Below are 12,230 nucleotides of genomic sequence, written 5' to 3' on the forward strand. Positions count from 1 at the left end.
GGCGGGGTGCTTACAAACATTTTCTCCCTAAAACAGTTGTTGCAATAGCATTGGCTGGCAGAAAAGAGAACCTCAACATGGCTTCAAGACTTCATGAACTCACTGAACTGAACTCTTGGGCCTTATCACTCACTGCTCTTTGCTACTAACTAAAGCTAGTCTTAGTTCCCCAGGCCTGCTCCTCATTCTGTGTCTGTAATGCTTTTCTCTACAAGCCTTCCAACAGTTACCTATTATTTGTTGTGTGGTTCTGTTTAGACATCTCTGCTATAAGAAGATCTTCTTCAGCCCCTAACTAGGTCAAGTCCCTTGTTTTCTGGTTGTACTGTTACTATATCATTTCCATTCAGCTTTTTTCACATAGAGAGAAAAAATACCTACTTACCCCACTTGAATTTGAATTCCAAGAAAGCAGGAACCTCATTCACTGCTATACCCTCAGAATCTACTAGCACAGTGCATGGCACACAAGTGGGCACTCAAAAAAAAGACTTAGAACTAGAGTAGTGGACAGAAAAAGATGAATGCTATGAAATCTTCTGGCCTAAGAAATGGCAGGGTTTGACAGCTGCTTGTACTGGGAATTAAGGGTCCTCAAAATGGACAGGTGCCTGGAAGCCTCAGAGGATGGGACAGTGTAGGGATAAAGTAAGAAAAAGAGAAAGGAATGGAGAGAAGAGGGTAAAGGAGCAGAGAGACAAATGTCCTTACCCAGCTCGATGCAGGTTATGCCTAAGGACCAGACATCCACCTTGCCATCGTACTGCCCCTCATCCATCGCCAGGATCACTTCTGGAGCCATCCTGGGAGAATGGTCAGGAGAGAGAGGCTAATCACCCGCCCAGACCCTGCCAACTCCTGCTCCCAACATCCCGGGAGCTCTCTCCATTCACCACCACTCCCACTCACCAGTACGGGGTGCCCACAAAGGAGTTGGCAGGTGCCATGATGGATGCAGAGCCGAAGTCCCCCAGTTTCACCAAGCCTGGCTCTGACAGCAGGATGTTTCCAGCCTTCACATCCCTGCCGAAGGCAAAGCACAGGGGTAAGACATGCATCTCAGAAGGTTGGGCAGGGGCTTTGGGCAGGGGCTTTGGCCAAGAAGACTACAGCCCAGCAGAAGGAGGGGTGGTACACAGAACACCAGCTCCCTCCCAGCCATCACCAGTGCTGCTTGTACCTATGGATCATGTTGTGGGAGTGCAGATAAGCCAGGCCCTGAAGGGCCCCGTGGGTCACAGCTGCAATCTCCACCTCCTGAAGGGGCTTCTTGTGCACTGGGGAGTAAGGGAAAACCATCAAATGAGGGAGTCCAGGGTGGGGCTGGAACTACTTCCCCTTTACCCATCCCCTACAGCTTCTCTGCTCTTCTCCCTTCTCCCACTTGTTGGCCAAAGAATCACTTACCTTCCAGAAGGTCAGAAGCTGAACCCAGGCAATACTCCATCACCAGCTATAGAAGGGTCAAGGGTCAGAGATCAGCAGACGTGGCCACCCCTGGCCTAGCTCGCTCGGGGAGAGATCCAAAACAGAGGGCTTCCTTGCCTAGCCACTACTCAAGCAACGCCCCCCAGGGCAATAACAGGGAGAAAGAACAACCGAGAAAACAAAAAGGTGGGGGAAGTCCCTGGAGTTAGGACCTTGACTTCACTGGTGGCTCAGACGGTAAAGCATCTGTCTACAATGCGGGAGACCTGGGTTCAAGCCCTGGGTTGGGAAGATCCCCTGGAGAAGGAAATGGCAATCCACTCCAGTACTACTGCCTGGAAAATCCCATGGACAGAGGAGCCTGGTAGGCTACAGTCTATGGGGTTGCAAAAAGTTGGAGACGACTGGGCCATTTCACTTTCCTTTCCTTTAGAAAGAGCCCAAGACGTCACTACCACCAGCAGCTGAATCCCATCATTCAATCTCCTGCTCCTCCAGTCCATGTGCCCCACTTCAACTGCTAACAGGCTACGTCACTCTTCAGCCTCTCCTTCTGGATGAATAATATAACTTATGAGTTTGTTTGAGGACTAAAAAGGTTGGGAGAAATTTCCTCCCTCCCAAGATCTGCATGACAACACCCTGAACAGGGCCCACCTCGGAGACTAGACCAGGATAAGGACAGGCCTGAGCACTGGCAAAGATGATGAGGGCAGAGTCGGGGGCTAGCTCACCCAAGCTGTGTGCTCCCTCAGGTAACAGCCCCGGTACTGAATGGTATTGGGATGCCGAAGCTTCTGTAGGAACCGCACCTCCTTGATGATGTCCTGCCATTTCTGAGAGAAGGTAAGAAAGGGGAGGAGAGCTTTACTTAGCCTGTATCTTAAGACTGGGGTCCTCGGCATCCTACCCAGTCTGTCAAGCTCAACCTACCTCATTTGACTGCTTTCCACTGTAGGACATCTTCTTGATGGCCACCACCTCACTATTCCGGACATCCCGGGCCTGAGGACCAGACCAGAAGGTAGTAAAGGTCCCCAGAAAGCATTAGGCAGCAAGAAGACTTGCTGGCCCAGTAGGAGAGGGCAGGAAAGACTGGTGTGGTGGAGAAGAGGAGCATACAGGGCTGTTTGGAGGTCCACAGTGGGGAGACAGTCCCTATCCCACCCTCCCAAGCTTTAACTCACAAAGTACACAGCTCCAAAGCTGCCATGGCCAATCTCACGGAGGTCAGAAAAGAGCTTTTCTGGGTCATCCTTGAAGAAAAGCTCAGCCACATCGGGGTCCTTCAGGCTCCCGGCCCGGCCCCCAGCTGGCATGGTGGCCCCTGGGGGCCCTGAGAGTGGGGCTTGACCTGGCGAAGAGAAGGGACCCTTAGAACAAAGACCAGGCCCTCAGAGAGAGAAAGGAGCTAGCCCCTCAAGTTTCTGCTTTCTCCCCTAGTTCTGATGAGGGGGAGGCACTACTAAGGAAGGGCAGGGGGAGATTAGGAACAACATCAAAGCTCCAAAAAAAAAAATATAATGAAGTTGCCCTGGCAACCAGAGTACGGGGGGCTGGGTCCCTGGAGTCCCTAAAACTGCAGGAAGACTGGGAGTTCAGCATCCTCATCAACACTCTCAGCCCTCAACAAGTTTCATTTCCCCAGAACCCCTAAATCTCCCCTCAAGAAGAAAGATTCTGCCTCCCAGCTAGAGCCCCATGTCCCCAAGTGTCCTGTCCCACAAGTCCCATGCCCCAAATATTTCCAGGCACCTTCCCATTCCCCTTGGCGTGGAGGCCCCCTCCTCCCTCAACCTCTCACACCCTGGAAGAGAGCAGGAAACAGCCAGGCCGGAGGCAGTGGAAATCCGGCCATTGTTACAAGTGGGTACTGGCCCAGAGGGGCCAGGAGGCTCGCGCTCAAAAAGGGCCAGGGATGCTGTGGCAGGCAGGAGATCCAGAATGGGAGGACAGAGAGAAATGGCATCTGGCTCTGTGGGCTTGCAATCTGGGCTGCCTTACTTGTCCAGTCCGATGGCATACCCATCACACACGTACAGGACATTGGCGGCACAAAGAACATGTACTGAGCATGTGTAGTAAGCACCTTCTGTGCATTATCTCATTCAATCCTCACCACAACCCTATGAGGTGTTACTATTACCCCTATCTACTTTAACAGCCCTATAGAAGAAGATGGGAAGGATCGTTATCACCATTTCACAGATGAGATCGCTCAGGCATAGAAAGGAAAGACTTCTCCAAGGCCAGCGAACAGGCTCTTCTCTCCAGTCAGGTCTGTGTACTCATTTACTCTCTCAAAAACTCACACCAAGCTCGGTTCCCTCCTGCAGAAAGCCTCCCCTGACCACCTCAGCTCTTGGGGAGAGCTTCTAGAGCCCACAGTCAGAAAAATACTGAAAACTCCAGCAATGCATCAGTCAAGACCCCCACCCCCCAGGGGATTCCAGGCTAGGCGCCTGGATAAGCACTTGTTGGAATTTAGGTACAAAGGAGTTTTCAGTGGCACTGGACTCCCAGGGCAGAGTTCTAGCTCCTTAAAAGCACCTAACAATTTAACATGTAATTATATTCTGTTGTGCATTGTTTCCTGTTGTGTTGTTAATTTTGTCTCCTCGGCCCAACTGGAAGCTGGAGGGCAAGAAGTAAGCCCGACTCTCTGGTGGGCCCCCAGGGTGCAGAGGGCTCAGAATAGCCTGGGAGATTGATTGACTGCCCTCAGCCCAGCCCCAAGCAGCTCCCAGGCCCTGTTCTCCATTCTCCTGCCAGCAACCCTGCCAAGCACCCCTCACCCCCACCACACACCCACACACAAAGGCAGGTGCTCACAACTTGCCAAAGAAATCTTCTTGACCTCTTTACCAGCACCCAGCCAAGAATGCCAACCGAGGACCCCAGGTCACATATAAGAAATGCCAGCAAACACCACAAGGGGCCTCTTCCTCAAATTACAAACATCTGAGTGATTACCAAGGTTTGTGCTAAATCGTAACTACCTTCTAAAATGACAATGTTACCTCCATGCTATAGACGAGGAAACCCAAGCCTGTCGACCCTAAGCTACACTACCAATGCATTTCATCCACAGAGGACAGCAACAGGGCTTTGAGTAAGTTCCTTAACACTTGGTCTTCTCTTCAGTAAAATGGATTACAGTGTGGAGCTGTTGTGAAATTTTTAATGAGATCTCATACTTAGGAACATTATGCAGACACTCAGCATATGGATTTTTCCTTCCCTGCCTCCAGAGTCATCACCACAAGGCTTAAATACTTTGGGGATCATTCTACCCCCTGGCAGCTTGGCTTTAACTGTTAAGAGACATCACTATCATTTGTCGGAAGACACAGTCCTCTTAGGAACCCAGGCCAAAGACGGGGATCAGGGTAAAGATGAAGGTCACAGTAGAGACAAATCCATGAGGCAGAAGGCAGGAGCCAGAATCTCCCATCAGGAAAGGTTCTGAGAAGAGCCCTCCTAAAAAGGAAGCTCTCCTCCCTCCCATTCTTCAATCTCACCCCAACCCATTCTACTCTGGACCCCTGGCTAAATCTAGGAATGGAAGAAAAGAGATGACAAGAGACAGGTATGGAGCAGGAGCAAGACTTGATCAAGGACCTGAGTTGAAATCCTGATTCTGCCACTGTGTGACCTTGGGCAACCTCTCTGGGCCTCAATATGCTCAACTGTAAAATGGGAAGACAGCAATAAAACAGCCCCCCACCACATGAATGGGAGGAGAGATCACATGAGAGAATGGACCTAAAAAGCACTTTGTAAATGATAAATCTTACGACAAATGAGATTACTTATACCATCACAGCAAGAGGTTGGAACGTAACAATAGGTGAGGGGAAATACTGCCAAGAACCCCCAAACACAAATGTACACATACACTTCCTTGAAAGGACAAGAAACCCAACCAGACCAAGCCTAAAGAACAGATAAGCAGACCCACCACGGGGAGCAGAGGTCTGGGAATTAACACCCCAAAGGAAAGAGAGTTACAATCATGAAGGAGTAGCTGTGAGGGGCAAAGTGAACAAGGAGATGACCAGAAGGGTGCAAACCCATCTGATTAGCTCAAGGACTGTAGGGCGTGACCCCGGGTGACATGACAGACCCTGTCATCTGAGGTCCCCCATCAACTAGATGTAAGGAGGGGAAGAGAAAGGGGAAGAAGGTGGCAGCAGAAGCCAAGACTAGCCAGAGGCTGACCACTGGCTCAGCTGGCTTCCCCATCCTGAGCAGAGAGTCTACCCAGGCCCAGCTTCCCAGGAAGAAGCACCCTTTCTTCTCAATCTAGATACAGGGACCCGCGCCCCTGCACCCCGTGTCTCACCTGGTAGGGGTCACTGTGGTGCCCCAGCGCTTCCGCTTCCTCCTGGGGTCCTCCAGCGGCTCTGCCAAGCAGGGAGAGGGGCAAGGAGACCTTTCCCCTCGCCACCTCTTCCTCGCCTTTCGCTCTTCCTGAGGGGCGGGCCCGGGAAGCCTCCCCTGGAGGGGAGGGGGTGACAACCTGATCTGACCTCGCGGTCCAGTCCTCCTCCTCGAGGGCGACAGTTGCTGAATCCCGGATTTCTGATTGTGGGGTCTGAACCCCAGATATGTGAACGGGGGGAGGCTGAATCTGATATTTGAATTCGTGGGGAATGACCCCTGGACACTGGTGCGCACGGGGTCCTGAACCCCAGATTTTTGAAATCCTATGAAACAGAGCCCCAGGTTTAGAGAGGTTGGGACCCGAGTCCCGGATATCTGGAATCTCAGGGGCTGATACCCGGATATCTGAGAAGCGTGGGGTCAAGCCCGGAAATTCGGGACCAGGGGACTGAGCCCCAGGTCTTCGGCCACCGACAGGGGGCCTACCCGAGGACGTCCGACCGCACGGCCCCTCTCACGCCGGGGTCCGAGGGTGACAGCCCCCACTCCCGCCCCAGCCCCCTCCCTTTCCCCTTCTCTCTCCCGAGGATAGCTGAAAGATTGTAGCGAAGGGCGGTCCCCGTGCCCTCTCTCCCTCTCCTCTTCTCAGTCTCAGCCTCTCTCCGCACCACAGCCCTGGTCTCGTCCCGGTCTCCCTCTCCCTCTTCCTCCCAATTCCAAGATGGAGACCGGGCGGGAGCGCGCAAGCGCGGTAAGGACGCCGGGCCAAGGGGGGCGGGGCCCCAAAGGAAACAGCCCCGCCCCTCTTCCCTTACCGCTGCTGCCAGAGAGCTGGGCAGCAGCCCAGCCAGAGTGCGCGCGCGCCCCGCCACGCGGACCCTGGGTGGGAAGAGGCGGGGAGAAGGGTTAGTCTTAAGAGAGGGAGGAGACCAGCGCGCTGTCCGACAACTGGTGGTGGAAAGAGATGCGGCGCATGCGTTCGCCCCGCCTTTGCGCGGAGCCCGAGCTTGTTGCTAGGGGAAGCTTTGAGGGGGCGCGGGTGGAAGGAAATGAGAAGCCGTGATCTGCGCCTGCGTGCAGGGTAGAGGTTGGGAGGGGTAAGGGAAGACTGCCGCTGGGCGCGGGAAAGGCGGGAAAACGGACTGTCCTGGTTAGTAACTATCCAGCCTGGGCGTGGGCTCCCAAGTTCGAGGAATCTTTGCTAGGAAAACTCAAATCCCATCAGGAGACTGAGGATGACCTGCACAAGGTCACACTGCATTTATGTCAATCCATTTCCGCGACCACACTCAAAAACTGCAGTCATCTATGCCTTAAACCTGTTCCCTAACCTAAAGAGTCAACAAGGAAAAATACCCCAAACCTCCCTAGCCTTCCTACCCTAAAATTCCCACCTCAATCCAACCCCCAATCAACACCCCGGAAAACACTGAGCAAAAAAGCCTTTTATTTCCTCCCACATTCCAGCTCTCCACTTTTTGTAACATCTCTTCCAACTCAGAATCAAGTCCCAAGAAGTTGATCCACACCTGGAAAGAAAGAAAAAAGACGACAGGTCAGAGGGCCCTTGGAGGAAGCTCTGGGATGGTTGCAGAAATTGAGGAAGGAGCAGAGGAAGTGACAACTAGAGATAAGCACAGGCATTTATTCCAAGTGAGATGGCCTCTGGACCCCAGGACCTGCCAGGAGCCAGAAAGCCTTCCTTTTCCAATCTGCTCAGGTCTAAGAAAGGCTGAGAGGGTTTCACCTTTTCCCAACCCAAGTAGTTGGCTGCAGTAGTCAGGCCTAGCCCTAAGCAAGATAAGCAAAGTTGATCGTAAAGGTCGATCCTCTGGTTAGCGCTCTTCCTTGGGCCTGGGCTGTTTCCTGTTCTCCCACAGGGACTTCCTAGGGCACAGCAGCCAGCCGAAGCTGAAAATAGTTTAAGAGCTAGGTACACAATAAAATGACTCTCAAATTATATACGAGACTCACCTGAAAAGATAAGATTTTTTTTTTACAGAATTTTTTTACCTTAATGAGCGAGCACACTAACTAGCCAGCCAATATGTCCCACCCTCACTTTGGGGGCTGTGTCCCTCCAAAGATCCTGTTGGCAGAACTTTTTCTAAATGCAATGATGGCTAATGTAAAAGAGAAGGTGCATGTGAAGTACTTGGGCACATAGCATGTGTCTAGTAAATGGGCATCATCAATCCTTTTGAGCAGCTCAAGATGAATTTCACAAAATTTACATCATAAAACTGGCATCAGAATTTCATGAAAAAAGCAAGACAAATAGGATTTATATCCAGGGCACATCATCAAATTTCAACCCTCTTAATTCACCACTGTTGCCAAAAAGCTTGGACATGAACTACAGCTATGAATCTTAAAGTCAGAGTATTAACTGAAAGAAGTCAGTCACAGAAGAATGTGTATGATTCCATCTGTATAGAGTACAGAAATAAGTAAAACCAAACCGTATTGTTTAGGAATGGCTCTGTCTCAGAACTGCCACCCCCACCTCATCCCCTATTCCTACAGGACTGAGTCAAAGAACCTTACCTGAGAACAAGACAGGAACTAGGCCAGAGCCCTCAGAGCCGGGTTCTAGACCAATGGGACTCCCGGCGCGGATGGAAGCATGCAGCAGTGAGACAGCAGAGGCCACAGAACAGAATCAGGAAGAAGCCCAAAACCAGCAGCCGAGAGCCACACAGAGTCAGCTCCTCCTAGGAGTGGGGATGGAGAGGGGAGGAGGAATGATGGAGAGGGTCTGTGGAGGATCTTCCCTGGGGAAGAAGACATCTTAGACGCCCCCAGCCCAAGGGCTATAGAGAGAGCCTTCATGGGGGAAAAGGATCTCCATATCCAGGGAACAACTAAAGGGAAAACATTATTTTTATTTATTTTTGGCTGTGCTAGGTCTTTGTGACTGCGTGGGCTTTTCTCTAGTTGCAGAGAGTGGGGGCTACTCTAGTTGTGGCGTGAGGGCTTGTCATTGAGGTGGCTTCTCCTGCTGTAGAACACAGGCTCTTAGGCATGAGGGCTTCAACAGTTGCAGCACGTGGGCTCAGTAGTTGTGGCACAGGGGCTGAGCTGCTCCATGGCATGTGCGATCCTCCCGGTCCAGGGATCGAACCCGTGTCTCCTGCATTGGCAGGTGGATTCTTTGCCACTGAGCCACCAGGAAAGCCCTCTATTTTTATAGAATTTAACACTTGTCTACTTTCTTTCTCAAACATTAAGTTGAATACTGTAATGATGCCAAGAGACAGGGAAGTTCACTACTGTCTATGTTTTGAAATGTGTAAGCAGGGCCAGGTCTGGAAACCAAGACCTCTGGATTCCAAGCTCCCAGGTCATGTTCCTCACCAGGGTCTTTACAAATCTGAGGGAAGTGTATGCAGCAGCCTCCTAACTGTCTCTCTCCTCCGCTTAGCCAGTCTTGTCCACCCAGCACCAGGGAATCCTGTGACCTGCAGTTACCAAATCATAGCATCTTAGCCAGGCATCACGGTACATCATGACCTGGCCCCTGCATCTCTTTGCCTCTTCCCCTAAGTCATTTCTAAGCCCTCATCGTGGAGTGCCCCCGAACACTGAACACTTTTCAATCCTCAGGCCTGTGCTCATCCTAATCCCTTTGCCTGGAACGTGTCTCCCTCCCCTCTCCCGAACCCCCTCTATGGCATTCCTGGCCCAAGTCTTCCTCATTCTGCAAGGATCACCCTGACAGGGCAGAATGAGCCTCAGACTTGGAAGTCAGACACTGCAGGTTTCAATCCTGGCTCTGCCAACTTAACCAGTTGTATGGCCTGGGGCAATTCACTCCCTCTGTTTCCTCATCTGTAAAATGGGATAATAACAGCTACCTCAAAAGGCTATTTTAAGATCAAATAAGATAATGAACCTGAAAACACTTTGTACATTATAAACTACTGTAAACAATTCCCTTTCTTAAGTGCCACCTTCTTGGTGAAGCACTCCCCATAAATGTGCAAGTTAAGAGTTAATTGGTCCTCACTCTGTTTGAATAACACTTTGCTCACATCTCTCCGATAGCAATTAGCCCATTCTGCCTTTTATTACTGCTTCTGAACTCCTTTGAGATTAAAATCATGTTTTATTGTATCTAAAGACAACTGTTAATAGTAATAGCTAACATTTATCCAATCTATTATGTACCAGGCATTGTACTAGGCACTTTACATTCATTCTCATTCATCCTTATTTGTTAGTACTAGGAGATAGTATCCGGAGAAGGCAATGGCACCCCACTCCAGTACTCTTGCCTGGAAAATCCCATGGACGGAGGAGCCTGGTAGGCTGCAGTTCATGGGGTCGCTAAGAGTCAGACACGACTGAGTGACTTCACTTTCACTTTTCACTTTCATGCATTGGAGAAGGAAATGACAACCCACTCCAGTGTTCTTGCTTGGAGAATCCCAGGGTCGGTGGAGCCTGATGGGCTGCCATCTATGGGGTCGCACAGAGTCGGACATGACTGAAGCGACTTAGTAGTAGTAGGAGGAGGAGGAGATAGTATCATGTTTGCTATTTTACAGATGAGGAAGCTGAGGTTCTGAAAGGTCCACATGCTTGCTCAAGGTCACACAGCCTCTGCGGCAAGATTATAAAGCCTGTGCTTTTCCCCCTTGGTAAAGCTACCTCCAGGGGCCTTCACAACACAGCAGTCAGCACGGCAGTTTATGAAAGCCCGACAAAGTTTACTGAGGCTCTTACCGAGGTGAGCAACTTGGTGAGCACAAGACCTTCGTGGCTCCAGACACCGACACACTCCTCAGACATTCTAGGGCTCAGGGTGGCATTTCCTGCTCCCTCCTCTGAGCAGGGTATCGGTGGCTGGCTGGAGGGCAGGATTTCTGGAATAGCACTAAAATACAGGCAGGTTCCTGGGGTCCTTTCTGTGGTCACCCTGGCCGTAACGAGGACCAGCTCTCTTGCAAAAGATCCTATGAGAGGCACAGGGGAGGAGATGTTAAGAAAATTCTGGGAGGTATCCATCTTTAGACATCTATTCATTTCTGTAGGCTTCCTACAGTACCAGGTATTTTGGTATTGATTGTATTCAAGAAAGTCCTTTAATACCATCATTTATGTCACTGAGAAATGAAAACAACTGCATACCAATATAAACAAAATTTAAGTTAGCTCACAATCAATAAATGGTCATACCAGTTCTCAGAAGGCTGCAGTAAAACTGAGATAGATACACACTGCTGCTATCTATTTCTATAAACTAGTTTGTTCTTCTGAAGAAAGTTTTCTACTAGGTACCCAAATCCATTAAAAAGTTCACATCTCATTTCAAATTAGTAGAAAAAGAATGGCCTACTCAGTCAATGGCCCTGGGACAATTTCCATTTGGAAAAAAAGTTAGACTGTTACCTGACACTATAAAGTCCAGATGTATTAAAGAGCTTTTGTAAATAAACTAAAACCAAAAAAAAAACCTAAGTAAGTATTAAAAGAAAACAGAGAAGAATATTTTCTCATTTTAAAGTGGGAAACAAAGGCCTTCCAAAAAAAGACACAAAACTTAAAAGCCTGAGGACAAGAGCAATAAATTTCGTAAGAATTAAAGGCTTCCGCACAATGAAAGGTAAGTTTTAAAAAAAGAAGAAAGTAACAGAATGACTGAAAATACCTATGGCATATTTAATTGGCAAAAGTGTTTACTATCCAGAATGTATAAAGATCTTAAAAAAATCATAAGATAAATATCTTGAAAGAAAAATAACTAAAGGATATGAATAGGAAATTCAGAGAATACATGAAAATGGCCAATAAACCTGTACGAAAATTGCTCAGCTTCACTAGCAATCAGGAGAAAGCAAATTAAAACAATCAGGTAATTCCAGGAACTTCCCTGGTGGTTCACTGGTTCAGAATCTACCTTTCTAATGCAAGGGATGCAGGTTCAATCCCCAGTCAGGGAATTAAGAGCCCACATGCTGCAGAGCAACTAAGCCCTCACACCACTGTTAAGAGTCCTCATGCTGAAACTAAGACTGGAGGTGGCCAAAGAAATTAATTTTTAAAAATCAGGTAGGAGTGGGAAGGAGCTTCAAAAGGGAGGGGATATATGTATATCTATGGCTGATTCATGTTGAGGTTTGACAGAAAACAGCAAAACTCTGTAAGCAATTTCAGTTCAGTTCAGTCGCTCAGTCGTGTCCCACCCTTTGCGACCCCATGAATTGCAGCACGCTAGGCCTCCCTGTGCATCACCAACTCCCAGAGTTCACCCAGACTCATGTCCATCGAGTTGATGATGCCATCTAGCCATCTCATCCTCTGTCGTCCCCTTCTCCTCCTGCCCCCAGTCCCTCCCAGCATCAGGGTCTTTTCCAATGAGTCAGCTCTTCACATCAGGTGGCCAAAGTATTGGAGTTTCAGCTTTAGCATCA

At 49.6% G+C, this 12,230-nt stretch overlaps 2 protein-coding genes across 3 annotated transcripts in view; both read right to left on the minus strand.

The window, feature by feature from the left end:
- The window catches only part of TAOK2 (TAO kinase 2), an 18,515-nt gene extending 11,931 nt beyond the window's left edge, over nucleotides 1–6,584 (minus strand). The window contains exons 1-8 of one of the 2 annotated variants that reach the window (XM_010837297.1): nucleotides 5,774–6,583; nucleotides 2,616–2,782; nucleotides 2,362–2,433; nucleotides 2,163–2,264; nucleotides 1,408–1,453; nucleotides 1,181–1,277; nucleotides 910–1,023; nucleotides 712–803 (exon numbers count right to left, since the gene is read on the minus strand). In XM_010837297.1, coding sequence (XP_010835599.1) covers nucleotides 712–803; nucleotides 910–1,023; nucleotides 1,181–1,277; nucleotides 1,408–1,453; nucleotides 2,163–2,264; nucleotides 2,362–2,433; nucleotides 2,616–2,747 — 655 coding nt within the window. In that variant the 5' untranslated portion in view covers nucleotides 2,748–2,782; nucleotides 5,774–6,583. Of the gene's footprint in view, nucleotides 1–711; nucleotides 804–909; nucleotides 1,024–1,180; nucleotides 1,278–1,407; nucleotides 1,454–2,162; nucleotides 2,265–2,361; nucleotides 2,434–2,615; nucleotides 2,783–5,773 lie in introns of both variants that reach the window. The other variant, XM_010837296.1, reaches the window with a different exon arrangement.
- A 656-nt stretch (nucleotides 6,585–7,240) lies between these two features.
- The window catches only part of TMEM219 (transmembrane protein 219), a 17,787-nt gene continuing 12,797 nt past the window's right edge, over nucleotides 7,241–12,230 (minus strand). The window contains exons 4-6 of the mRNA XM_010837299.1: nucleotides 10,543–10,772; nucleotides 8,362–8,528; nucleotides 7,241–7,343 (exon numbers count right to left, since the gene is read on the minus strand). Of these exons, the coding sequence (XP_010835601.1) occupies nucleotides 8,394–8,528; nucleotides 10,543–10,772 (365 nt within the window). The 3' untranslated portion in view covers nucleotides 7,241–7,343; nucleotides 8,362–8,393. The remainder of the gene's footprint in view (nucleotides 7,344–8,361; nucleotides 8,529–10,542; nucleotides 10,773–12,230) is intronic.

This window comes from Bison bison, unplaced genomic scaffold (assembly GCF_000754665.1).
Source record: "Bison bison bison isolate TAMUID 2011002044 unplaced genomic scaffold, Bison_UMD1.0 scf7180017864072, whole genome shotgun sequence".
Taxonomy (NCBI): Eukaryota; Metazoa; Chordata; class Mammalia; order Artiodactyla; family Bovidae; genus Bison; species Bison bison.